Source organism: Salmo trutta, chromosome 4 (assembly GCF_901001165.1).
Source record: "Salmo trutta chromosome 4, fSalTru1.1, whole genome shotgun sequence".
Classification (NCBI taxonomy): Eukaryota; Metazoa; Chordata; class Actinopteri; order Salmoniformes; family Salmonidae; genus Salmo; species Salmo trutta.
The window spans coordinates 30,740,140-30,767,570 of NC_042960.1; the positions used below are offsets into that span (position 1 = coordinate 30,740,140).

The 27,431-nt window shown below is 43.0% G+C and overlaps 1 protein-coding gene across 4 annotated transcripts in view; it reads left to right on the forward strand.

Moving 5' to 3' along the window:
• The window catches only part of lrp8 (low density lipoprotein receptor-related protein 8, apolipoprotein e receptor), a 270,817-nt gene that overhangs the window by 168,516 nt on the left and 74,870 nt on the right, over positions 1-27,431 (forward strand). For all 4 annotated transcript variants that reach the window (XM_029750462.1, XM_029750464.1, XM_029750463.1 and 1 more), the window contains exons 4-5: positions 6,638-6,766; positions 24,183-24,557. In XM_029750462.1, the coding sequence (XP_029606322.1) occupies positions 6,638-6,766; positions 24,183-24,557 (504 nt within the window). The remainder of the gene's footprint in view (positions 1-6,637; positions 6,767-24,182; positions 24,558-27,431) is intronic.

Here is a 27,431-nt window from a genome sequence, read left to right on the forward strand (position 1 = left end):
TAATGCATTTATCCTCTGCCATATTTGCAACCAATATCTTGATCATATCACATCTGGTACGCCCCCTTAGCTTTGCTCTGGAGAATGACCTCAATCATCTAGCAAAAAGCACAGACACAGACCCTGGGGCGGCAGGTAGCCTAGCTGTTAGAGCATTGGGTTGCTAGATCGAATCCCTGAGCTGACAAGGTAAAAATCTGTCGTTCTGTCCCTGAACAAGGGACAGTGTTCCTTGGCCATCAATGTAAATAAGAGTTTGTTCTTAACCGACTTGCCTAGTTAAATAAATGAATAAAAAATAAACACCAGGGCTCTTTGTCAATATATTTTTGCTTCTTCGCTTTCCTTTTCAAATTGAATGTGATAATAAATGTTCCTCTCCTAATTCATTGTTCTGTAGTTGGTTTTGAGAAGAATGGCGAGGACACGAGGAGCCAAGGATAGACAAATTGAGAAAAAGCTCAGTGGTAGCCAGCCATCTTCCTGGAGAGCTACTGTGCAAGGATTGGTTTCAGCCCTGTTCCAACACCTGGCTACAGTATATCACTAAACTGCACATTAGGATCTTCCAAGATGATTTTAGTGGATAAGAGCAAGACAGGAAAAGGCCTACATACAGTACATAGTAACTCTCCAGGAGTAGGCCAACCCAACATCACAAAGATGGAACCTCAGGAAGATCAGTCATAGCAAATAAAGAAAGGCTTACTTTACTCTTCCTCAGCTTTCCTTTTTCTGTTAGGACTTTGTGTCAACAGTGTCAGAGTCGGACAAACCACCAACATCCATGGAGTAGGTTGCAGCATGCAGAAGAGTTAACAGAATCTTCCGATCACATCAATAAATGAATACTCTGTTCTCAACAATTCTACAGGGATACTACAACCAAATTACATATGTCTTTAAAAATGTGTTTGTTAGCCATGCACTAAACCCCATTTTATTATGTTTTTAAATGTCGGGCCCAAATAATCTGTTTGGAAATCATTAAGCTACAATTCTATATGGGATGTTGAGAGAAGACATACAATTAAAATGGGGCCTGATGTGATCTGTGACATGCCACAGAATGTGTAACGTGTGACTCCATCCCTCCAAACCTTAGACCCCAGACACAATCCCCCCTCCCAAAAGTGTGTTTGGCATTTAAATGTCTCAGCGGTAACCCCCCGCAGGCTTTGGGGGACGGGGGTTAGGGGCTCCCGTTTACTGTACCATCCCTGCAAACACCAGACCTCCGTTTGGATCTGGGTGGTAGAACTGGGCCAGCAGAATTAGATCCGGCTTGCTGGACTCAGGACAGAAGTGTCATATAATTTGTGCTAGCTAGGATTGTATGAAAGAAAACATTGATCACATCTCTGTACTGTAGACAAATAACTCACCATCAGAGCTAGTTTTATTGGGTAAACACATTTTTAGCACACGAGGTCTGGTTTTTGAAGAAGATACTCAAACACTTCTTAATGTACTTCTGTCTCAGATTCATTGTAGACTTAAGGCCATGGTGGGCAGGGTACATTTCTTGACAACTTGAAAGACATTAAACAAAGTTATTTGGCTCACTGTTACGTACTGACCAAACTGGCCGCGTTGCGTGCACAAGTAGTTCAATTTGTTTTTACACATACAGTTGAGGTCGGAAGTTTACATACACCTTAGCCAACTACATTTAAACTCAGTTTCACAATTCCTGACATTTAATCCTAGTAAAAATTCCCTGTCTTAGGTCAGTTAGGATCACCACTATTTTAAGAATGTGAAATGTCAGAATAATAGTAGAGAGAATGATTTATTTCAGCTTTTATTACTTTCATCACATTCCCAGTGGGTCAGAAGTTTACATACTCAATTAGTATTTGGTAGCATTGCTTTTAAATTGTTTAACTTAGGTCAAACGTTACAGGTAGCCTTCCACAATAAGTTGGGTACATTTTGGCCCATTCCTCTTGACAGAGCTGGTGTAACAGTCAGGTTTGTAGGCCTCCTTGTTCGCACATGCTTTCAGTTCTGCCCACAAATTTTCTATAAGATTGAGGTCTGGGCTTTGTGATGGCCACTCCAATAGCTTGACTTTGTTGTCCTTAAGCCATTTTGCCACAACCTTGGAAGTATGCTTGGGGTCATTGTCCATTTGGAGACCCATTTGCGACCCAGCTTTAACTTCCTGACTGATGTCTTGAGATGTTGCTTCAATATATCCACATAATTTTCCCTCCTCATGAAGCCATCTATTTTGTGAAGTGCATCAGTCCCTCCTGCAGCAAAGCACACCGACATGATGCTGCCACCCCCGTGCTTCACGATTGGGATGGTGTTCTTCGGCTTGCAAGCATCCCCCTTTTCCCTCCTAACATAACGATGGTAATTACAGCCAAACAGTTCTATTTTTGTTTCATTAGACCAGAGGACATTTCTCCAAAAAGTACGATCTTTGTCCCCATGTGCAGTTGCAAACCGTAGTCTGGCTTTATGGCAGTTTTGGAGCAGTGGCTTCTTCCTTGCTGAGCGGCCTTTCAGGTCCTCCAAACATAACGATGGTCATTATGGCCAAGGTTATGTCGATATAGGACTCGTTTTACTGTGGATATAGATACTTTTGTACCTGTTTCCTCTAGCATCTTCACAAGGTCCTTTGCTGTTGTTCTGGAATTGATTTGCACTTTTCGCACCAAAGTACATTAATCTCTAGGAGACAGAACGCGTCTCCTTCCTGAGCGGTATGACGGCTGCGTGGTCCCATGGTGTTTATACTTGCGTACTATTGTTTGTACAGATGATTGTGGTACCTTCAGGGATTTGTAAATTGCTCCCTAAGATGAACCAGACTTGTGGAGGTTTACAATTTTTTAGCTGAGGTCTTCACTAATTTATTTTGAGTTTCTCATGATGTCAAGCAAAGAGGCACGGAGTTTGAAGGTAGGCCTTTAAACACATCCACAGGGACACCTCCAATTAACTCAAATGTCAATTTGCCTATCAGAAGCTTCTAAAGCCATGACATTTTTTGGAATTTTCCAAGCTGTTTAAAGACACAGTCAACTTAGTGTATGTAAACTTCTGAGCCACTGGAATTGTGATACAGTGAATTATAAGTGAAATAATCTGTCTGTAAACAATTGGAAAAATGACTTGTGTCATGCACAAAGTAGATGTCCTAACTGACTTGCCAAAACTATGGTTTGTTAACAAGAAATTTGTGGAGTGGTTGAAAAACAAGTTTTAATGACTCCAACATAAGTGTATGTAAAACTTCCGACTTCAACTGTATATGTTATTCAATCATTTTATCCAAACTGCTCATGCACGTCAACAGGCGTTTGTGTAGCCAGTCACTAAAATAGAACATGGTTCTTTTTTTTTGATGCTTGACGAGCTGCAAGTCCCATCTACTCATTGGTTTTTACAAGCATACTGTATACCCACATGTGTGATTGAAAGATGAGGTCCACATTCCAGTCTAGTTGGTGGCGGTAATGCGACATGAGGAGAGATGAATCAAAGAAAAACGAACTGCGTTTCCTCTTTTGATCTGTGGATTCGTAGTCAGAGTAGAGCACACATGATTTTGTATGACTCAAAATGGGTCAAAAAATCTACAAAGATCCAGCTAAAAAAAAGGGACCATGTGCATTTCAGTAAAATAACAACCCAATTTTTATCTCCCAGGACAAATGTCACATCTAAAATAGTCAGCACTACCCTAACACAGCCTATATAAAGCACAGCCAATACATTCTTTAAAAAAACAACAACATATGTAGCCTTATGAACAACGCTGGACACGATGTTGATATTCACATTAACTTATGACTATGACAGCCTCAGAACGAACACCTCGTGTCTATGCGCAAAATGGTAAACAGCATCATCTGGATATGTGTGCAACAAAAGTTCAACATTCACCTTCTGCTACCATTTCTGTCAAGCCGTCTACGCGTACAGTTTGATGCGTACATTCGATAAACCGAACGTAGGCACCTAACAGAACGCACTGTAACTGCATCTGCAAAGCAATGCTGCAAGTCAAGCGTTCCATTAGAAATGAATGTACTTCTGGTGTGCCAAAATGCAATGCCAAGATCGGTGTGATCGAGGCGCAAGAAAAGTCGAACGGTCGCATGCATAACATTTGCATATCGTGTGTGGATTTCAGCATATGAGATAGAGATAAACAACTAGCTAGCTTTCTAACATTTCATTGGTTACATCAAATCCCTTCAACTGAAAGATGTAACGTTATTCCCGGCATTCTCCCCGGCTTTGCTGTGCTGATTAACTCTATATTTATTAAACATACACGAGGCACGCACCACATTTGACTCTAGCTTCTGTAGCACACACGAGGCACGCATATAAGCCTAGACAAATTGTGGAAAGGTATCTACAGCTGACAGTTAACAACATCATTACCCAGGCACACATCCATTACTGAATACTCAAACCGAATGCAGGTTTAGGTTAATTATTTAGCTAGCTTAGACGTGTGGCTTTGGTAGCCATCTAGCTAATGTTACTAGTTAGCTAAGTAGCCATCTAGCTAGCCAAAGAATAAACACTTACGTCAGCTAAAGTATTGAGTATACTAGAATAAATGACTGACCTTAACACAGTATAACCTGCATTCTGGTTCAGTATTCTAGAAAATATGTTTTTAGGACTAACCCTCATTGTTCTATATTGATTCTAGTTTGCAAACGTTAGCTAGCTAGATGGCCAAGCTACCTAACATTAGCTATTAGATAGTTAGGTAATGTTAACTAATGTTAGCTAGTTTCTGTAGCTAAGTTAACCTGGTAGCTAATGGTCAGATAGCAAATAGCTAAAGTTATGGCAACTTTACAAAACATTTGGTGCCGAATTGCCCCACGGTTATTGGTTTATTCAAAATAAGGAATTTAGCCACTTCAAGTACCTACCTTGGTATGTCCATTCTGTCAAACTGACCTAAAATTATAAGCTAGCTACGCTTTGAGAATGTCGCCAAGACTAGCTTGGTTAAAAAAAACTAAAAAACAGGCTATACCGATCGACCAGTAGAGGATGGTGAGAGGAGCTATAGGAGGACGGGAATGGAATTCATGGAACGGAGTCAAACATGTGGTTTCTGTATGTTTGATGTGTTTTATACGTTCCATTTATTCCATTCCAGCCATTACAATGATCCCGTCCTCCTATAGCTCCTCCCACCAGCCTCCACTGCAATTTCCTGCTAGGTAATGAATATTTGGCTTGAAACGAACTATTGATAAATGGTTGACTTGGGCCAAATATGAATTTCAAAACCATATAACTTACCTGAATGCAAAGACTACTTCTGCCAGTTTCAGTCTGAGGCGAATGCGAGGAAGGCAAAATCGAAACTTAAATGCAAATCAGTGGGCGTGATCACATTGACAAGCAATACCTAAACACTTTTTTCAAATTAACTCTGTTTTACCTCCAACTCTAGTGGTCAGAATTAGTCACTTAATTCCCAAAAAATGTTAAAGCTGCTCTTTTCAAGTAAAATATTAGTAACTGCTATAATGGCTCCATTATTTGCTGTGTATATTGATCTGGGGTGGTTGCAGGTTGCCAGGCAGTGACAGTCCAAAATGTATAATTGATGGAGCAACTTTTGACACTGGGCGTAATGTAATCTAATATACAGTCCCAGTGGGCCCTCTTTGGCTGGGACTGGGAACCAGGGAGCGGAGACAGAGAGGAGGGAGGGTGGTAGTGTGTAATCTAGGATATAGTCCCATTAGGCCTATTCTTGCTAATAGGACTGGAAATTGCCAGGGACATAATACGATATGATCACAATGCTTAGGTGCCAATACGATATGTATTGCAATTCTCATGATTCTATATGCATTGCGATTCGATACTGTAATTTTATTGTGATTCGATAATTTACTCACCATATGTCTGCTGCAGAGGGACAAGAGAGAGCCATGAGAAAATGGGTTTATCAGACATGGAAATAAGTGCTGAAAACAAATTGGCTCCCTATTTAAAAATAAGATGGAGAACAAGTTATGAAGGAACACAGTACAGGTACAGCCAACTAGCGCAAAAATAATATTATGACATGCTATATCGTCAAAAATAATATCCCGATATGTAACTGGAACAATTTTGTCCCCCCCCATCACTGCTGGCTAGGGTTGGGAAGGGTGGGCAGAGGGAAGAGAGAGAGGATGGTGAAGGAGAGAGGTGGGACCAGTTCTGTTTGTGGAAAGGGGGGGGGGGAGGGAGAGATGGGGAGTCGAATTTGTGAAAAGGGAAAGCAGGGATTTGCTGTCTAGGCCAAGTGTAAAATGTATGTATTGTACGTCAGTGTTTTTCTGACTCTAGGAACCACATGGGCTAGCTAGGGAATAGAAACAATGGTCTGCTTCCATAATATGGTTTCACTCGATGGAACGATCTGAGCATGTGCCTTCGTGTGTGTATGTTTTCGCTTTGTGCGTTTTTTTTCCCCCCTGTGTGTTTTTGGCCTTCGTCTTACTCTGTGTGCCCGCTCTAATTGCAGGCATTTGAGGGGGAATCGATTTGAGCAACATGATAACTGAGCTATTTGGCTGTTTCATTGACTAACTGTGTCCTCTCTCTCCCTCATGCCCATCTCTCTCCCTCCCTCCACCGATAGGTCGACAGATGTGCCCACCTGAGAAGTTTAACTGCGGGGATTCGGCCAGCAAGTGTGTCTCGTCGTCATGGCGATGTGACGGGGAGAGGGACTGTGAGAACGGGGCAGACGAGGACCAGTGTTCCGCAGGTAAGACAGAAGGGGGGAGAGGAGGAGAGAAGAGGGACAGAGGGAGGGAGATAGGGAGATAGAAAGAGGAGAGAGAGGAAGATGAGAAAGAAAGGGAAGGAGAAGGATTAGATCCACTGCTGAGAGACAAAAAGACACAATTTGATAGGATGCATGTTCCTACAAATCAATCGTTTTGGGTTTTTCTTGACGGAAGCTAATTTGTGTTGCGCTAAAGGTGTTGGAACAAAGCAGATGTGGTATTTATAGCTCAGTGTCCCAGCTGCCAGTGTTGTTGGTGTGTGAAGAGCCTTCAAAGACCTCATAGCTGTTTCCCCCACTGACGTTTCCTTGATCAATTCTCCCTGACACTGGGTGAGTGGGAAAAGCAGGTTACTACAGCAGCTCATAAGTAGGGCATGTTTGTCTCAGTGAATGGCTGAGATTGAAATGTCTGTCTTCCTGTCTGTCTATCTGTCCGTGTGGAATCTCATATACTGAGGTGTTAACTGAGGCCAGGGGTGTCAGTTGGGTATGGCAGTCACCATACCCTAGCTCAAGACCAACGATTTAAAAGTAGGCTACAAAGAAAATTGACTACAATCATTCCAAGACTGGCGAGCAGCTGTTTTATGCACCAGTTACTTTCACATTGATGTCGGCATAGGCGGCACGTTCAATAGGCTAGGGGAAGATAAGCTTCCCCTAAAGTAAATTTAATAACATTTGCCAAAATGAGCTACAGTCAGGTCCATAAGTATTTAGACAGTGACACAATTTGCATCATTTTGGCTCTGTCCGCCACCACAATGGATTTTGAAAAGAAACAGTCAAGATGTGCTTTAAGTGTAGACTATCATTTTTCATTTAATGGTTTTGTCAAAATTATTGTATGACCCATGTAGGAATTACAACCACTTTTATACATAGCCCCCCAAATTTTAGGGGCTCAAGTGTAATTGGACAACCTAACAATCATACATTAAATTGTGAGTTTTAATACTTGGTTGCAAATCCTTTGCAGTAAGTGACTGCCTGAAGTCTGGAACCTATAGACATCACCAGATGCTGGATTTCCTCCCTGGTGATGCTCTGCCTTTACTGCAACTGTCTTCAGTTCCTGCTCGTTCTTGGGTCGTTTTTCTTTCAATTTTGCCTTTAGCAAGTGATGTGTATGCTCAACTGGATTCAGGTCAGGTGATTGACTTGGCCATTGCAGAACATTCCACTTATTTGCCTTAAAAACAACTATTGGGTTGCTTTCCCAGTATGCTTTGGGTCATTGTCATGAATACATAATAATACATAAATAAGTATTTGTTCTTAACTGACTTGCCTAGACAAATAAAGGTAAAAAATTAATCTGAGCAGATAATACAACCCTAAACACTTCAGAATTCATCCTGCTGCTTTTGTCAGCAGTCATATCATCAACAAATACAAGGGAACCAGTTCCATTGGCAGCCATACATGCCCACACCATAACACTGCCTCCACCATGCTTCACAGATGAGGTGGTATGCTTTGGATCATGAGCATTTCCTTACCTTCTCCATACTTTTCTCTGCCCATCATTCTGGCACAAGTTGATCTTTGTCTCATCTGTCCATAGGATGTTGTTCCAGAACTGTACAGGCTTTTATTTAGATGTTTTTTGGCTAAATCTGGTCTTCCTGTTTTTGAGGCTTACAAATGGTTTACATCTTGTGGTAAACCCTCTATTTACTCTGGTGAAGTCTTCTCTTGATTGTTGACTTTGACACAGATATGCCTACCTCCAGGAGGGTGTTATTGATCTGGCCAACTGTTGTGAAGGGTTTTTTCTTCACCAGAGAAATAATTATTCTGTCATCCACCACAGTTGTTTTCCGTGGCCTTCCTGGCCTTTTTGTGTTCCTGAGCTCAACAGTGCGTTCTTTCTTTTTAAGAATGTACCAAATAGTTGATTTGTCCACACCTAATGTTTTTACTATCTCTCTGATGAGTTCGTTTAGATTTTTCAGCCTAATGATGGCTTGGTTCACTGGCAGTGACAGCTCTTTGGACTTCATATTGAGGGTTAACAGCAACAGATTCCAAATGCAAATGCCACACTTGAAATCAACTCTAGACCTTTTATCGGCTTACTTGTAAATTAACTAATGAGGAAATAACACACACCTGGCCATGGAACAGCTGAGCAGCCAATTGTCCAATTACTTTTGGTCCCTTAAAAAAGGGAGAAAAAACCCCATCTCTGCACTTTCAGCTCATATTCATTATTTAATTTCAACTCCAATATGCTGTGGTAAACAGCTAAAATAATAATAACTTGGTCAATGTCCAAATATTTATGGACCTGACTGTATATCATTGCTCGTTGCCTGTGCAGAAATGAATAAAATAATTTAAAAAACTACACCAAAGAGCATGATTTGGCCACAGAGGACTATTAGCTTATTTTCAAAATGAGCTATGGATTGTTTTAAGCTCGCAATTTGGTCAGCGCGCGCAGCAAATAGCCTCTACCAAATAGCTGATTGTTGAGTTACAGCTCAGTGAAAATCAGTTAAATAGGTTTAGGCCTATCCCAATATTTCAAAATACAATCGTAGGAAAAACACAGTTTAGAAAGCAAATGGCTCTTGCTGAAAAGAGAAGACAAATAAAATACTAATCTGTAGCTAGTTATCAAAATTCGCAACTCACAATTGAGCGAACAGTAGCCTATCTTATTGGTACCAGCGGAGAGCATCGGCCATAACCCCGGTGAGTGCTGCATATTGACTGTGTTTATCATTGGATCAGTACCACTGGAAAAAAAATCCTCCAGGCTAGATGGAAGTCATATTGTACAATTTGTGTCTCCCCTTCTAATAAGCCTAGATTAGATGGTTGCATTCAAGGCACAGTTGTTTTTACTGATCTGTTTGTCACTGTCAGCAGAGTAGGCTACTAATTTGTGTCGTATTACGAAATATGTTGCTTGTCTCCAATCATATAGTAGAATTGCATGAAACATTTTCCCGTGCAAAAAAAAGAAAAAACGTCTCTGATTAGGCCTACTCTATGTCAGTACGCGCTCAGGCATGCGTTGTTAATGCTTTGTTCAGAACGGTCTGTTCTGCTCACAGTAATTGACTTATATTATTAGCCTAAATTCTGACTATGCAATCTACTCATCACATTAGGAATAGTAGTCTATCTTACATTAGCCTGCAAATGCAATGATACTGTAAATGCATGATTGTGGACTACAGGAAAAGGAGCACCGATAACGTCCCCATTCTCATCGACGGGGCTGTAGTGGGGCAGGTTGAGAGCTTCAAATTCCTTGGTGTCCACATCAACAACAAATTAGAATGGTCCAAACACACCAAGACATCGTGAAGAGGGCACGACAAAGCCTATTCCCCCTCAGGAAACTAAAAAGATTTGGCATGGGTCCTGAGATCCTCAAAAGGTTCTACAGCTGCAACATCGAGAGCATCCTGACTGGTTGCATCACTGCCTGGTACAGCAATTGCTCGGCCTCCGACTGCAAGGCACTTCAGAGGGTAGTGCGAACGGCCCAGTACATCACTGGGGCAAAGCTGCCTGCCATCCAGGACCTCTACACCAGGCGGTGTCAGAGGAAGGCCCTGAAAATTGTCAAAGACACCAGCCACCCCAGTCATAGACTGTTCTCTCTACTACCGCATGGCACGCGGTACCGGAGTGCCAAGTCTAGGACAAAAAGGCTTCTCAACAGTTTTTACCAAATGGTTACCCGGACTATTTGCATTGTGCAACCTAATATTGCGATAATAATGAATGGCTGGAGTAAAAAAAAAAAAGTTTTTTTTTGCTGTTCTCCAAATGCGTTTTAGAGTTTTTAAATTGTATAGAAATGCAGTAAACGAGCTTCAACTTAAAAAAAATCCCCCACACCCTCTGTTTAGCTGAAGAGACGCCACATCGACCAACACAAACTGAGAATGTATTTGAAGCTGGGGGGGCGATGATCTTGACTTTGACCTCTGTCTCTATCCCCTCTATCCCATCCCTCTATCTGTCGATACACATGTGGAGAGATGACTGAAGAAGAGACTCAAATGTGGTCTCCAGTCACAGCAGGATATGACTCTTTGGATCAACCTAAAAGTACATTAGTTTTGTTAATCAATAAAACATCTTTGTTGAAACCAAATTCAATGTTGATTCATTGCCAACTGTTATATTATTACCAAACTTATATTTCAAGTTGCAACCTATTTCTTTCAACACTCAACCTACCGTATCTTTCCTCTTTGGATAAACCTAATAAATAAAAATAAAAACAAATATTTCATGTAAATACAACCAATTTTTTCATCATGCTCCAACTTTTTACTTTGGATTTACCTATCCACATGTCTTGAATTGGGTTACAAGCAATTACATAAATTCCGTGTAAATTAAGAAATTATGATTGTTTCCAAGCTTTTTCTTTACAGAAACTTCAAATTTAGTAATCACAATATCGAAACCAAGATATGCTGCCTTAACATAGAAATATTTTCAGGCTCTTTAGTATCACATTAACCTATGCAAGTATCATTACAGATGCTGGCCTTGAACACGTTTTCATTATTCATTACATGGAAATGGCTTGGCTATCAAGGACACCTCTCACAATCTTATTCCCTTTTCATTTCTATGCTGTTTACACCGTCGGGTCACTTACATTGGCGATACGTTCCCTCTATCGCCTTTTCATCTATTACAACTGTATACAGTGCATTCCATTTGGCTCAGTTGGTAGAGCATGGTGTTTGCAACGCCAGCATGGTGCGTGCAATGCCAGGGTTGTGGGTTCGATTCCCACGGGGGGCCAGTACAAAAAAAATAATATGAAAATGTATGCATTCACTACTGTAAGTCGCTCTGGATAAGAGCGTCTGCTAAAATGGAAAAAATGGAAAGTATTCAGACCCCTTGACTTTTTCCAAATTTTGTTATGCCTTATTCTAAAAATGATTACATTGTTTTTTTCTTCTCATCAATCTACACACAGTACCCCATAATTACAAAGCAAAAACTGATTTTTAGAAATTTTTGCTAATATATAAAACATTAAACTGAAATATCACATTTACTTAAGTATTCAGACCCTTTACTCAGTACTAGAGTATGTATATATACATTTTTTTATATAATATTTTTTAACTAGGCAAGTCAGTTAAGAACACATTCTTATTTTCAATGACGGCCTAGGAACGGTGGGTTAACTGCCTTGTTCAGGGGCAGAACGACAGATTTTTACCTTGTCAGCTTGGGGATTCAATCTTGCAACCTTACGGTTAACTAGTCCAACACTCTAACCACCTGCTTTACATTGCACTCCACGAGGAGCCTGCCTGTTACGTGAATGCAGTAAGAAGCCAAGGTAAGTTGCTAGCTAGCATTAAGCTTATCTTATAAAAAACAATCAATCATAATCACTAGTTAACTACACATGGTTGATGATATTACTAGTTTGTCTAGCCTGTCCTGCGTTGCATATAATCGATGCGGTGCGCATTCGCGAAAAAGGACTGTCGTTGCTCCAACGTGTACCTAACCATAAACATCAATGTCTTTCTTAAAATCAATACACAAGTATATATTTTTAAACCTGCATATTTAGTTAATATTGCCTGCTAACATGAATTTCTTTTAACTAGGGAAAATGTGTCACCTCTGCAACAGAGTCAGGGTACATGCAGCAGTTTGGGCCGCCTGGCTCGTTGCAAACTGTGTGAATACTATTTCTTCCTAACAAAGACAGCCAACTTCGCCAAACGGGGGATGATTTAACAAAAGCGCATTTGCGAAAAAAGCACAATCGTTGCACGACTATACCTAACCATAAACATCAATGCCTTTCTTAAAATCAATACACAGATGTATATATTTTTAAACCTGCATATTTAGCTAAAAGAAATCCAGGTTAGCAGGCAATATTAACCAGGTGAAATTGTGTCAGTTCTCTTGCGTTCATTGCACGCAGAGTCAAGGTATATGCAACAGTTTGGGCCGCCTGGCTCGTTGCGAACTAATTTGCCAGAATTTTACAGAATTATGACATAACATTGAAGGTTGTGTAATGTAACAGGAATATTTAGACTTAGGGATGCCACCCGTTAGATAAAATACGGAACGGTTCCGTATTTGACTGAAAAAATAAACATTTTGTTTTCGAGATGATAGTTTCCGGATTCGACCATATTAATGACCTAAGGCTCGTATTTCTGTGTGTATATTATATTATAATTAAGTCTATGATTTGATATTTGATAGAGCAGTCTGACTGAGCGGTGGTAGGCACCAGCAGGCTCGTAAGCATTCATTCAAACAGCACTTTCGTGTGTTTTGCCAGCAGTCCTTCGCAATTCTTCAAGCATTGAGCTGTTTATGACTTCAAGCCTATCAACTCCCAAGATTAGGCTTGTGTAACCTATGTGAAATGGCTAGCTAGTTAGCCGGGTGCACGCTAATAGCGTTTCAAACGTCACTCGCTCTGAGACTTGGACTAGTTGTTCCCCTTGCTCTGCATGGGTAACGCTGCTTCGAGGGTGGCTGTTGTCGATGTGTTCCTGGTTTGAGCCCAGGTAGGAGCGAGGAGAGGGACGGAAGCTATACTGTTACACTGGCAATACTAAAGTGCCTATAAGAACATCCAATAGTCAAAGGTATATGAAATACAAATCGTATAGCGAGAAATAGTCCTATAATTCCTATAATAACTACAACCTAAAACTTCTTACCTGGGAATATTGAAGACTCATGTTTAAAGGAACCACCAGCTTTCATATGGTCTCATGTTCTGAGCAAGGAACTTAAATGTTAGCTTTTTTTACATGGCACATATTGCACTTTTACTTTCTTCTCCAACACTTTGTTTTTCCATTATTTAAATCAAATTGAACATGTTTCATTATTTATTTGAGGCTAAATTGATAGTATTTATGTATTATATTAAGTTCAAATAAGTGTTCATTTAGTATTGTTGTAATTGTCATTATTACAAAGAAATAAATAAAAATCGTCCGATTAATCGGTATCGCCTTTTTCCGGTCCTCCAATAATCGACATCGGCGTTGAAAATTCATAATCGGTCGACCTCTACTCAGTACTTTGTTGAAGCACTTTTGGCAGAAATTACAGCTTTGAGTCTATGATGCTACGAGCTTGGCACACCTGTATTTGGGGAGTTTCTCCCATTCTTCTCTACAGATCCTCTCAAGCTCTGTCAAGTTGATGGGGAGCGTCGCTGCACAGCTATTTTCAGGTCTCTCCAGAGATGTTCGATTGGATTCAAGTCCGAAGCAACTCCTGCGTTGCCTTGGCTGTGTGCTTAAGGTCGTTGTCCTGTTGGAAGGTGAACTTCGCCCCAGTCTAAGGTCCCGAGTGCTCTGAAGCAAGTTTTCATCAAGCATCTCTCTGTACTTTGCTCTGTTCATCTTTCCCTCGATCCTGACTGGTTTTCCAGTCCCTGCCGCTGAAAAACATCCTCACAGAATGATGCTGCCACCACTGTAGGGTTGGTTCCAGGTTTCCTCCAGACGCGACGCTTGGCATTCAGGCCAAAGAGTTCAATCTTGGTTTCATCAGACCAGAGAATCTTGTTTCTTATGGTTGGAGAGTCCTTTAGGTACCTTTTGGCAAACATGTGCCTTTTACTGAGGAGTGGCTTCTGTCTGGCCACTCTACCATAATGACCTGATTGAGGAAGTGTCTTGGTAGTTCCAAACTTCTTCCATTTAAGAAAGATGGAGGCCACTGTGTTCATGGCTTGGTTTTTTCTCTGACATGCACTGTCAACGGTGGGACCTTATATAGACAGGTGTGTGCCTTTCCAAATCATGTCCAATCTATTGGATTTACCACAGGTGGACTCCAATCAAGTTGTAGAAACATCTCAAGGATGATCAATGGAAACAGGATGCATCTGAGCTCAATTTCGAGTCTCATAGCAAAGGTTCTGAATACTTATGTAAATAAGGTATTTCTGTTGTTTATTTTCAATACATTTGAAAAACTGTTTTCACTTTGCCATTATGGGGTATTGTGTGTAGATTGATGAGGGGGAAAAAACGATTGAATCAATTTTAGAATAAGTCTGCAATGTAACAAAATGTGGGAAGAGTCAAGGGGTCTGAATGCACTGATCGTATATATGGGTATTGAAGTGAAAATAAGATTGATTATTACATCTTTCATAGAGGGTGCTGATGATCATTTATTTACTGTCTGATGGGGTCTGTCTGTCTGTGATCCTGGCTCAACCTGCAGAAATGGGCCTTTGATCTATCATTTAAGAGATGTGGTATCTCAGCCTCGTGCATATCACCGGGCACGCTGTCAGACTCACAGCTGAAGATCTAGCTCCTTATTCCTTCATTGGAATGTGAATCATTCTGTGTTCCGTCCAGTAAAACTCCATTCCTCTATTTCTTTGGAGGTACAGAATTGTGTTAGCTGTTATTTCAAATTGAAATGGTTTGGTTTTGTTGGCACATTAATACACCATAGTATGCACACATGTGGGCTTTCATTCCTGCATAATGAAAACTGGATGTGTGCCAAATACAGGACTATTAACTGGCAGAAATGCCTGGGAAAATCAATTTTTAAAGAAAATCTATGTTTGTGCTGCAGAGTACTGGATACCCCCCCCCCCCCACACACACACACTTCCCAGTCTCCACCCCCACTCCAGTTCTCTCTTCCAAAATGTTGCACCCCGATCCCCTCCCGCTCTCCTCCCCCCTCTTCTCCCACTTCCAAATTGGAGCACTGCCGTTAATTACAGCTGCTAATTGAGCACATCCATATGTTAAATTATACATGGATACAGTCTGAGAAGGTCATTATTAGATTTATAAAGCCCTCTGAAGAAAGTTTACCAGCTTTTAATTGATGATAATATGGAATCCGGTTTGTTTTAGGCACACAGGCCCTCCTGCTGCTCCTAGCTGGAGTTGAGGATGGGGATGGTGGTTAGTACTTGTGAATGAATGGAGAGACTAATCAGGGGAGTGGAAGCAATGGGGAAGAAAATAGGGAGTGAGGCTGGATCTGTCATGTTAATCACGGAGTTCACACATCTAAGGGCTTGGTTTGTTGTACACCCATATGTGTGTGTGTGCATGTTATGTTTTTTTTGCCGTGGTCGGTCTAAGTCGTAGAGCACTCCGCAGAGTGTCTCTCTGTCGCCAGGTAATGAGTCAGGCTCGCTCAGGGTCAATAATAATGACTTGTGTGTTAAAGTTGAACGACGATCACCACAGAAATCAGGCCCAATTCATCAGTGGTCCGCGGGCGGTTTGTCTCAGGGACTTCGAGAGGAGCGATATGTTTGTCATTTATTTATACAGAAGATGAGTCGACATTACAGGGATATTGTTACGTGTTAAATGTTGCCCCACAATGGTTACGTGTGCCTGCTTTTCTCACATAAGTATATACGCACGCACGCACGCACACACAACGACACACAGTACATTACTTTTCACTCCCTGCCTTACCACAGCAGCTTAGTTCTTAGCGTACACTCTTAGAAAAAAGGGTTCCAAAAAGGTTCCGCAGCAGTCCCCATAGGACATTCAAAGACTCAATCATGGACACTCTTAGTGACAGTTGTGGCTGCTTTGCGTGATGTATTGTTGTATCTACCTTCTTGCTCTTTGTGCTGTTGTCTGTGCCCAACAATGTTTGTACCATGTTTTGTGCTGCTACCATGTTGTGTTGCTACCATGCTGTGTTGTCATGTGTTGCTGCCGTGCTATGTTGTTGTCTTAGGTCTCTCTTTATGTTGTGTAGTCTCTCTTGTCGTGATGTGTGTTTTGTCCTATATTTTTATTTTATTTATTTCTATTTATAATCCCAGCCCCTTTCCCCGCAGGGGGCCTTTTGCCTTTTGGTAGGCCGTCATTGTAAATAAGAATTTGTTCTTAACTGACTTGCCTAGTTAATTAAAGGTTAAATAAAAAAATATAAAATAGGAGAATCCTTTTTGGTTCCAGGTAGAACCCTTTTTAATTCCAGGTAGAACTTTTTTAGGTTTCATGTTGAACCCTCGGTGGAAAGGTTTATACATGGAACCAAAAATGATTCTACCTGGAACCAAAAAGGGTTCTTCAAAGGGTTCTCCTGTGGGGACAGCCGAAGAACCTTTTAGGTGCTAGATAGTACCTTTTTTACTTCTTAGAGTCTAGCAGGCACTGTGGTCCTGAGGGAGCTCTTAGCTAGCTGTGGTCTGAACATCACAAGAACACACTGCTACAAATAGACTCTTATTGTAGCTACATACTAAAGTTATACGGCAAGTCACATACCCAATGTCACCATTCTGTTAAAGTAAGCTACTGCTGTACCTGGCCATAAAACCCAAAAGGAAGTTGTGTATGTGTAGCCTGTTACGCGGGCTTAGTTAGAGGTCACAGTTTGTGTGTGTCTAACCTTTCCCAGTCTAACCTGAGTATGTAAGACCTTCCTCTTTCTCTCTGCTCTGTCCATGGCAGGTTGTGGACTGGAAGGAACCCCCTCCACTCTCAGCTGCAGCGTGGAGCACTGTGGCGCTTGTTCAATCAATGAGCTGTATGTCAGGGCCGGAGTGGAGGGAGCGGCGGTGGGGTAGCCTAGCCCGTGGCAGTGTGGTTGGATCAGTCAGCCCTGGCCTATACTGTAGCGTTACTCTGTGTTCTACAGGCCTGGGAAAGAGAGTCAAGGGAGGCCCAAGGGACCTGTTGCTCTTTTCACATCAGTCACACTGTGTTGCACACCTGCACTGGGATCGATGTCCTTGTGAGGAGAGGAGCTGTTTGTGTGTGTGTGTGGGGGGGAGGGGGGGTGAATAAACACACCCCTTGATATTCTCACCTATCCAGCCTGCGCTAAAATAACTTCAGCCTCCATCCCATTATTTGATAACGTATCAAGAGAGCTTGGAAGAGTCCACCCACCTTTAAAAATGACAGAGGAAGAGCAGCGTGTGTGTGTGTGTGTGTGTGTGTGTGTGCGTGCGTGTGTGCGTGCGTGCGTGCGTGCGTGTGTGCGTGCGTGCGTGTGATTGTATCCCGAACTGCTCAACTTGGTTCAGGATCCAGACTCTATTAAAAAGCCCTTCATTTATAATCCTTTCAGACTGGGCCTGTGACTGTGTGTAGGTGTAATGGGATGTGGGCACGGAACACACACACACACACACACGGTCGCTCCTTTCCTCAAGGCAGTGCAGTTGTTTCAGACTTTAGTGGTTTCCCAACTTCTGGGAACATTATCCCGTGTTCTGTTCCCCTCTAAGCACCTTCTCTCCCTTTCACACCAATGCCCTACCACACAACAGATGGATCTGCAGCTGGGAGGTTGTCCGACCCAAACCTAAAACACTGACAGCTTCCCCACAGGGCCTGCGGAAAACATCAGAGAGAGGGGGCTGAAGGGAGAGAGAGAGAGAGAGAGAGAGAGAGAGAGAGAGAGAGAGAGAGCGAGAGAATGGGAGAAAGATGCAGTTGAGATTTGAATATCTATTCATCTAATTATTATTTGATTGAATATATTCATAGATTTACTGTTCGGCAGTTTTCGAAGGAAACTCAATTCGTTTCCAGCAATGCACGCGGAGTGGAAGTATCAATGGGAATTAGCCCCTGACGGGCACTGAACATCGAGTGGCGGGAGAAGCGTTTGGGATCTCGTTCCGTCTGACAGTTTGCGTTCTAACGCCTTCCTCGTTTTAAAAAGGTTGGAGTAATCCTGCCAGGAGACAGCAACCTGGCATCATGTGATTCATATTTCAATTTGATTCCTATTTCAATTTGATTCATATTTCAATGTGATTCATATTTCAATGTGATTCATATTTCAATTTGATTCCTATTTCAATTTGATTCATATTTCAATGTGATTCATATTTCAATGTGATTCATATTTCAATGTGATTCCTATTTCAATTTGATTCATATTTCAATGTGATTCATATTTCAATGCGATTCATATTTCAATGCGATTCCTATTTCAATGCGATTCCTATTTCAATGCGATTCCTATTTCAATGTGATTCATATTTCAATGCGATTCATATTTCAATGCGATTCCTATTTCAATGTGATTCATATTTCAATGTGATTCATATTTCAATGCGATTCCTATTTCAATGTGATTCCTATTTCAATGTGATTCATATTTCAATCCAGGCCTAAGCATCATTTGAAGCCTTTAGTGATGCCTGGTGATTGAGCCATCCATCTGGTGTTATCCTGTACATCCCCGTGGGTTATGTGCCCATCATGCCTAGCAGTGGAAGAGTAGAGGTACCCCTGGGTGGATGCCACTCATGTTATCCATCGGTTTTTCTCTGTTTCCCGGTGATATTCTGCTGTTTCCTTCTGAGCTTCCATTTACCTAGGCTCCCCCAGGCTTCCCTGCTAGACAGACAGGCAGAGAGACCGACTACACTGAGACACCCTGAGACTAGCCTGCTCTTTACTCCAGTAGAGCAGACATACTGCATGTCTCTCGGTTTTTTTTTTTACTGCAGCTACAGTTCATTTCAAAACCAACCACCAATTTCAACAGCATTTGATAAGACCGTCACTGATTTGGAATTCCTCTTAATAGACACCCAGTTCAGAGCGTAGCCCATCAGAGGTTCATCTCTTCCAATTACCGTACAGCGACAGGGTGGCTAAACTGTCACAACCCTATCTTATCCTGTCGTGTGATCATATCATGCCATGTCACTGCCTACCCACTCCCATCTCTCTTGGAATGGGAAAGACTTAAAGGCCCAGTGCAGTCAACACTTTTGTATATCTATTTCCATACTGTGAGGTTGGAATAACAATTGTAAAATTGATGATAATGATAATGTAAGAGCTGTTTGTAAAAGACTCCCTAAAATGTCTGCCTGTTTTGAGTTTTGGCACGCCTGGTGACATCACCAGACATGTGAGTTAATAGACCAATAAGAGTTCCAAACCTCTGCCAATAACCGCTAGTTTTCAACTTTCCCCTCCCCACTCAGACCACTCCCAGACAGTCCTAGAAAAATGATTGCTTGCGAAATTGCTCTTTGCTAAGAAGTTATTTTTTTATACCTTTTGACCACTTTAATTGAAAACAATCAGTAAGCTACTTCATTGTTACCCATGAATGATTTGATATTGCATTGGACCTTTAATAGACCTATTCTGATTCTGTTCTCTTTTCTATTTTATCGTATTGAGGTATCTTGAGGTATCTTGTACAATAGGTCTACCATCCCGAGAGTCTGTCTGCCTGCTTGTCTGCCTGCTTGTCTGCCTGCTTGTCTGCCTGCTTGTCTGCCTGCTTGTCTGCCTGCCTGCCTCCGTCTCTGTCTGTGAGCTCCAGCCTAATGTAGTCAAACCACTGATAAATTCTCTCCCTGGTACCCTAGAGAACGGATGACTGACATCTACACACACACACACACACACACACACACACACACACACACACACACACACACACACACACACACACACACACACACACACACACACACACACACACACACAGCCTGTCTCTCACATACTGTAAACTGGCCCCTCTGGCCCTCCTGTCAGCAGTTCATATGTGCATGGCTACGTCAGTAACATCTGTATCGCTCCTCTTCCATCCCCCAACCCAAAGCTCCAGTTTTTAGCCCACTAAGTGAGCTGGCTGACATCTCCGATGAGGGGAGCTGTACATCATCGATGTGTTTTGTTACAGATACAGACTTTTTTGTTGTTGTTGTTGTCCCAAATGGCACCCTATTCCCTATACAGTGCTCTACTTTTGACCAAAGTGGTACACTTTATAGGGAATAGGGTGCCATTTGGATGGCAGACAGGGGGTATCCCCCCCCAGGGGACACATCTCTCTGATCCACACTGCTTTAATGATATTAAGGTGACTCATAGCTTTTGCTAAACAATGGCTCAATACACCGGGCCACATCGAGAGGCTGCTCTTGACAATATAATTATTCCTCAGGATATGATAATGCCCTGTCAGCACGGCACCAGCTCACTATTCCATTATTATTGACTTGTTGTATTGATAACTCCTATGGCGCCATAGATTGGTATTCCAGACGGTGCTGTTGGTTTGCTGTAAGGACCATTAGAGCCAGACTTTAAGGCTATAAACCAGAGAGTCAGGTGGCCGTGTCCGCCTGAAGATGTTGGATTGAGGAACATTCTAATTCCCGGTGTTTCCGTGTGATCCGAGGTTGGCCACACCTGCCGATGTGAAGCTAGGCGGCGCTGGCCGCCGGGGGGGGTAGTGTTTGTGGGTACGCGTGTGTGTGCGTTTGCACACGTGGTTGTGGGCAGTGTGTTTTTTTTTCCTCCATTGGGTTCCATAGTCTCTCCCTAACACAAGGTCAATGTGATCAGTCGTATCTTCATATCCATCTATTACCTGTCCAGCACTAGGCCAGCGGGTGAATATGTTAGCCTGAGGTGGAAAACAGTCTCTCCCCTCTAGGGCCTGTATTGACTCTGCTCCCCCATTATATTCCATCCTACGGGTTTAAATCTCTCTATTCTCTTTACTGTTCCTCTGTGAGGATGGCCCTGGTCTGGGAGTGGAGTAGAGATACAGTACCTAGATCTCATCAGAGATGTATGATATGACATTAGGGCCATATGCCACAGCGTTTCGGGTGAGTGGGTGGTTGTGTGTTTCTGTTACTGTGGCTGCGTTTAGACAGGCAGCCCAATTCTGATATTTTTTTTCACAAATTGGTCTTGATCAGATCAGCTCTTTTTGCCAATAACTATGTGCATTACATGATGTTCCTGATTGGCTAATAAAAGCCACATTCCCTACTGGAGTTCCAGTCGCACCCTGGTCTCTCAGACAGATCTGACCTCAGTCAGTCACAATCCAGTCAGAATCCAGTCAGGTTCCAGTCAGGTTCCAGTCAGATTCCAGTCAGAATCCAGTCAGGTTCCAGTCAGGTTCCAGTCAGGTTCCAGTCAGAATCCAGTCAGGTTCCAGTCAGAATCCAGTCAGGTTCCAGTCAGAATCCAGTCAGGTTCCAGTCAGGTTCCAGTCAGGTTCCAGTCAGAATCCAGTCAGGTTCCAGTCAGAATCCAGTCAGGTTCCAGTTGGTTCCAGTCAGGTTCCAGTCAGGTTCCAGTCAGAATCCAGTCAGAATCCAGTCAGGTTCCAGTCAGGTTCCAGTCAGAATCCAGTCAGAATCCAGTCAGAATCCAGTCAGAATCCAGTCAGGTTCCAGTCAGGTTCCAGTCAGGTTCCAGTCAGAATCCAGTCAGGTTCCAGTCAGGTTCCAGTGTCTTAGCAGCCGGTTGTCCCACTAATTAACCCCATTGGGAGCCAAGCTCAGACAATAATCTCCCACCCCGCTGTTTACAGCAAACATAACCCTTCTGACCCAGCTCTCTACTGGCTAGAGAAAGAGCTTTTCATCTATTCTCTTCAGCTCAGCTCAAGGTGCTTGGTGGAGGATTTATCAGAGAGTGAGATGCGACTGTAAAGTCAGTATATAATATGACACTAGGTATAAGAGAGGCGTTCATAGAGTTGTTCTTACAAGACAAATAGCATCAACAGTGTTTCCATTTCCATTCATGTATCTGTACATTTTAAAACGTTCAATCAAAATTGAACCCGAATGAAAACCGTGCTAAGTTGAACCTGATTTCAAAATCTCTCCCTGCTCGACTGTCAGTCAATAAACAGACAGGAGGGGGAGGTTGGGGGAGGGAGGGGAGGGGGGGCTGGTAAACACCTGAACCTCTAATTGCCTCTTATTTGTTGACTTAATTACTCTGATTGGAGTGGAGATCATTAGTATACAGCCGCAAAGTTAGCGGCAAATACAATTGGCTATTATTATAATTAGCCCCAGTGGCGCAGTGCGTGGGAGCTGGTGTTAGGGAGAGAATGAAGTGGTAGGAGGATGACACACACACACACACACCCACACACACACACACACACACACACACACACACACACACACACACAAAGTGAAGTGCTACTGCAGGACAAGAATGCCCTTTTCCCCACAACACATAAATCATAGGGAGTCAGTCCAGTGTGGAAACCTTTTGGGGATGGCTGGAGTATTTCATTGTGGATGTTACACACCAAACACCACAGAGCCAGGGCAGGTGAAAAGGGTAAAGTGGTATTTATCATCAGCCGTGAACAATAACCCAGTCAGCAGTGTGTGTGTGCGCTACAGTGCGTGGTAAGTGTACGTCTGTCGATTGACGATTACGCCACGTGCATCAGTTTTAGCATTAGTTGTGTAACTCTGCACTTTACGTGCATGTCTTAACATTACTGTCTGTGTGTGTGAGTGGTTTGGCGTGTGTGTCCACACAGCGTTATATAGCGATCCCCTACATAAAAAAACCCACCATTGAACTCAATTGTTCCACAGCTCCTCGGGCCAGTTATCCTTTTTGTTTAGCTTACCCTATTAAGGCAGGGCCAGCCGCTTACCACTGCATACTAACAGTCATTTAGTCTGTGCTGCCACTACACAGAGCCAGGGCCAAGCATGAGGCCACCTTGTCCCGGACCTGCTGTTTTCGACTCTCTCTGTCTACCGCACCTGCTGTCTCTAACTCTGAATGATCGGCTAAGCCAACTGACATTTACTCCTGAAGTGCTGACCTGTTGCACCCTCTACAACCACTGTGATTATTATTATCTGACCCTGCTGGTCATCTATTGAACATCTTGGCCATGTTCTGTTATAATCTTCACCCGGCACTGCCAGAAGAGGACTGGCCACCCCTCGGAGCCTGGTTCCTCTCTAGGTTTCTTCCTAGGTTCCTACCTTTCTAAGGAGTTTCTCCTAGCCACCGTGCTTCTACATCTGCATTGCTTGCTGTTTGGGGGTTTTAGGCTCAGTTTCTGTATAAAGCACCTTGTGACATCAGATGATGTAAAAAGGGCTTCATAAACAAATGCGATTTGATTGATTGACTGGGCAGCCAGGAAATCCTTGAGGTTAGAGGTAGACACAGAGAGGTTATAGAGACTCCCTTCAGAGCCTATCTCTCTATCTCTCTCTCTCTCTCTCTCTCTCTGTTAGACACATACAGTAGAGTACAGAACCTAGCTCCCTTTAGCATGGGTGGTATGGCTGTGTTCCCTAGAGGCTCCATGGCTGGTGGTGTAGTTCAGACCAGGCGCCTAGACTGTGATTGCGTTTCTCACCTCTTCTCTCGTGCGATCTTACAGCTAACCCGTTTACCTCCCACTCACATTATGTTACGCAATCTGTTAGAATAAGTTCTTCGTTCCTACTGGTCCGTGCATTTGGAGCTGTTGCGTGAAAGATCATGGTTTCTCTTCATCATTCTGTCCTGCTATCCTGTCGTCACGTCACACTCTTCGGTATTTAGACCTCTAACTCATCCCCCGCTCTCTTTCTCTCTGTTTCCCCTCTCCTGCCTCCCAGACACCAAGGCCTGCCCCGCCAAGGACTTCCAGTGCCGCAACAGGAAATGCGTGGCGCCCGTCTTTGTGTGCGACGGCGACGACGACTGCGGGGACGGGAGCGATGAGGAGAAGTGTTCCACCCGCACGTGCGGCCCCCATGAGTTCCGCTGTAACGACTCGGAGTGCATCCCGAACCTGTGGAGCTGCGACGGGGACCCGGACTGCGGGGATAAGTCTGATGAGTCTATGGAGCGCTGTAGTCGCCGGACGGAGCCCCAGAAGCCCCGGTGCCCCGAGGGGGAGTTCCAGTGTGGCAGTGGAGAGTGTGTCCACCTCAACTGGAAGTGTGACGGAGACGCAGACTGCAAGGACAAGTCTGATGAGGCTGACTGCGGTAAGTCGTCTACTGTCTCTGGGGTTGGATCACCTGGGGACGCACACAGGATGTGACCGTACATATAGGGCTGTGAAAAACTATTTGCCCCCCTTCTAATCTTCTCTATTCCTGCATATTTTTTGTGCATGTTTGGAATGTTATCAGATCATCAACCAAAACCTACTATTAGATAAAGGGAAGTGAGTGAACAAAAACCACCACATTTTGAATGTTACGCAACACCCTGTGTGAAAAAGTAATTGCCCCTTTGAAATGCAGTGTTTGGCTTTCGACAGACGTAACGGGGCCCATGTCATCCAAACAGTAAACTCAAGTTTGCCGAAAAGCGCCTGGAAGCACCTGGATGATCGTTAAGACTCCTAGAAGAATGTTCTATGGACAAATGAGTCAAAAGTGGAACTTTTGGACAACATCGGTCCCGTTATGTCTGGCGAAAACCAAACACTGCATTCCACGGTGAGAACATCATATAGTGATGCTTCGCTGCCTCAGGACCTGGACGACTCGTCATCATCAAAGGAACCATGAATCCAGCTCTCTATTCTAAAGGAGAATGTCAGGCCATCTGTATGTGAGCTGAAGCTGAAGCGCAGCTGGGTCATGATGTAAGACAATTATCCAAAACACAAGCAAGTCTACATCAGAATGGCTAAGAAGCAACGCATTTAAAGGGTTGGAATGGCCCAGTCAAAGTCCAGACCTAAACCCGATTGAGATGTTGTGGCAGGACCTGAAACGAGCAGTTCAAGCTCGAAAACCCACAATTGTCGCTGAGTTAAAGCAGTTCGGCACGGAAGAGTGTGACAACATTCCTCAATAGCGAGGTGGGAGACCGATCAACAACTGCAGGAAACGTTTGGCTGCGGTCATTGCGGTTAAAGGTGGAACAACCAGTTATTGAGTGTAAGGGGGCAATTACTTTTTCACACAGGGTCTTGCATAACTTTTTTCAAATTAAATAAATGAAAAAGGTATCAACATTTTGTGTTATTTATTTACTCAGGTTGCCTTTATCTACTATTAGGTTTTGGTTGAAGATCTGATAATATTGAGTGACAAAAATATGCAAAAACAGAGAAAATCTTAGAGGGCAAAGACTTTTCCTCTGCACTTTACGTATATAGTCTATTCTATGAAAAGGATGTACTGGTAATAGGTGCCTACTGGCGACAGAGAAGTCAGGCGCAGGAGAGCAAAAACTGTGTTACAACGGAGCAGTTTAATAATAAAAAAACACCGTAAAATAGAACAAACAATCAATGGGTAACAAAACCCATCACGCACAAGCACTTACATATAAACAATTCCGGACAAGGACAAGGGGGGGAACAGAGGGTTAAATACACAACATGTAATGATGGAATTGAAACCAGGTGTGTGGGAAGACAAGACAAAACAAATGGAAAATGAAAAGTGGATCGATGACGGCTAGAAGACCGGCGACGCCGACCGCTGAACGCCGCCCGAACAAGGAGAGGCATCGACTTCGGCGGAAGTCGTGACAGTACTGGAGTCTTCTGCATGGGGGGGGGTTTAATTAGCTTAGAAAGACTTCTATGTAAAAATCACGATATCAATGTACAATCAATAAATGTGTATGCAGTTGTGAGTGTATAGGCATTTGTGTGTGTGTTTTAGCATCTTTGCCTGTGTGTGCCTGCTTGTCTGTGTGTGTATGCAGCAGGTGGACGTTTAATGTCACGGATCTTGCCCTGGAGGCGAAACTGAGCGATTTCTGCTAGATGGGCCAGCTGCAAAGTCAAAATTGGCTCTATTGTAAAAATTCATGAAAACTAACATTTGCTTTTCTATTACTTTGTGGCTGTGCTAGCTAGTGACCACTGTAGAGCTGCCTCCAGAAAAAGATTAATGACGACAAACGCTAACCTGCGTGTATGCATGGATGTTATGGTATCAAAGCCCCGCTGAAACTTCTGTTATGGTGCCCGGTGATAATAAGCTCCACGCTGGAAACACCAGGGCAATCAATTGAGTTGGTTGCCATGCAACAGTGTGATGATTGGTACAGTGGCGAGCCCTTGAGAGGGAGTGAGGGCATTCACAACCTCTCTCTCTCTCTCTCTCTCTCTCTCTCTCTCTCTCTCTCTCTCTCTCTCTCTCTCTCTCTCTCTCTCTCTCTCTCCCTGAGTAACACCCTGTTCTCAATCCCAGAGACCACTCAATAATAGCACACCGATCACAAAGGCAGGGGTGAAATCAGAGCAGATCTATGCGAGACTTTTACAATTATTTTGGTGTTGGAACCTGATTTAAACCTACCTTAATAATCCAAATCAATAGCATTAGCAAAACGTAATACGTTGTCCGATCATGGCTACTGTACTTTTGGAAGTGATACCGCCTGGTCCAGAAACAATATGTGTGCCGTACCAGTAGTGATGTGTTGACATGATCACTACTATTAGAAGCATCTGACTTAATACCTTTAGCAGACTATATATACAGTAGATGCAGAGATGAGATGTGTGATCTGGGAGAGGGGTTCCAGTATTACAGTATTATAGTGATGCAAATGAGAAAATGGAGAATCATTCATCTCTGTAGTCGGTTCCTGCCTTCCCTTTCTTTCTCCCGGACTGCCGCTCTTCATCCCCGAGATTGTATTGTTATTAGCTGAGCTCAAGATCCCGATCACTGGACTGATACCATCAGCACGTTATGATACACTAGGATTACGCTGGTTATGCTGGTTTTCACATCAAGGGGGTCTTTGTTTATGTTGGAGTGTGTAGAATTGTGTGTGGGGAGGCTTTTCGGCGTGCGTGTGTGTGTGTGTGTGTGTGTGTGTGTGTGTGTGTGTGTGTGTGCGCCTCGCGTCTTGTCCTCTGGTGTAGGTTACATCTCCAAAGT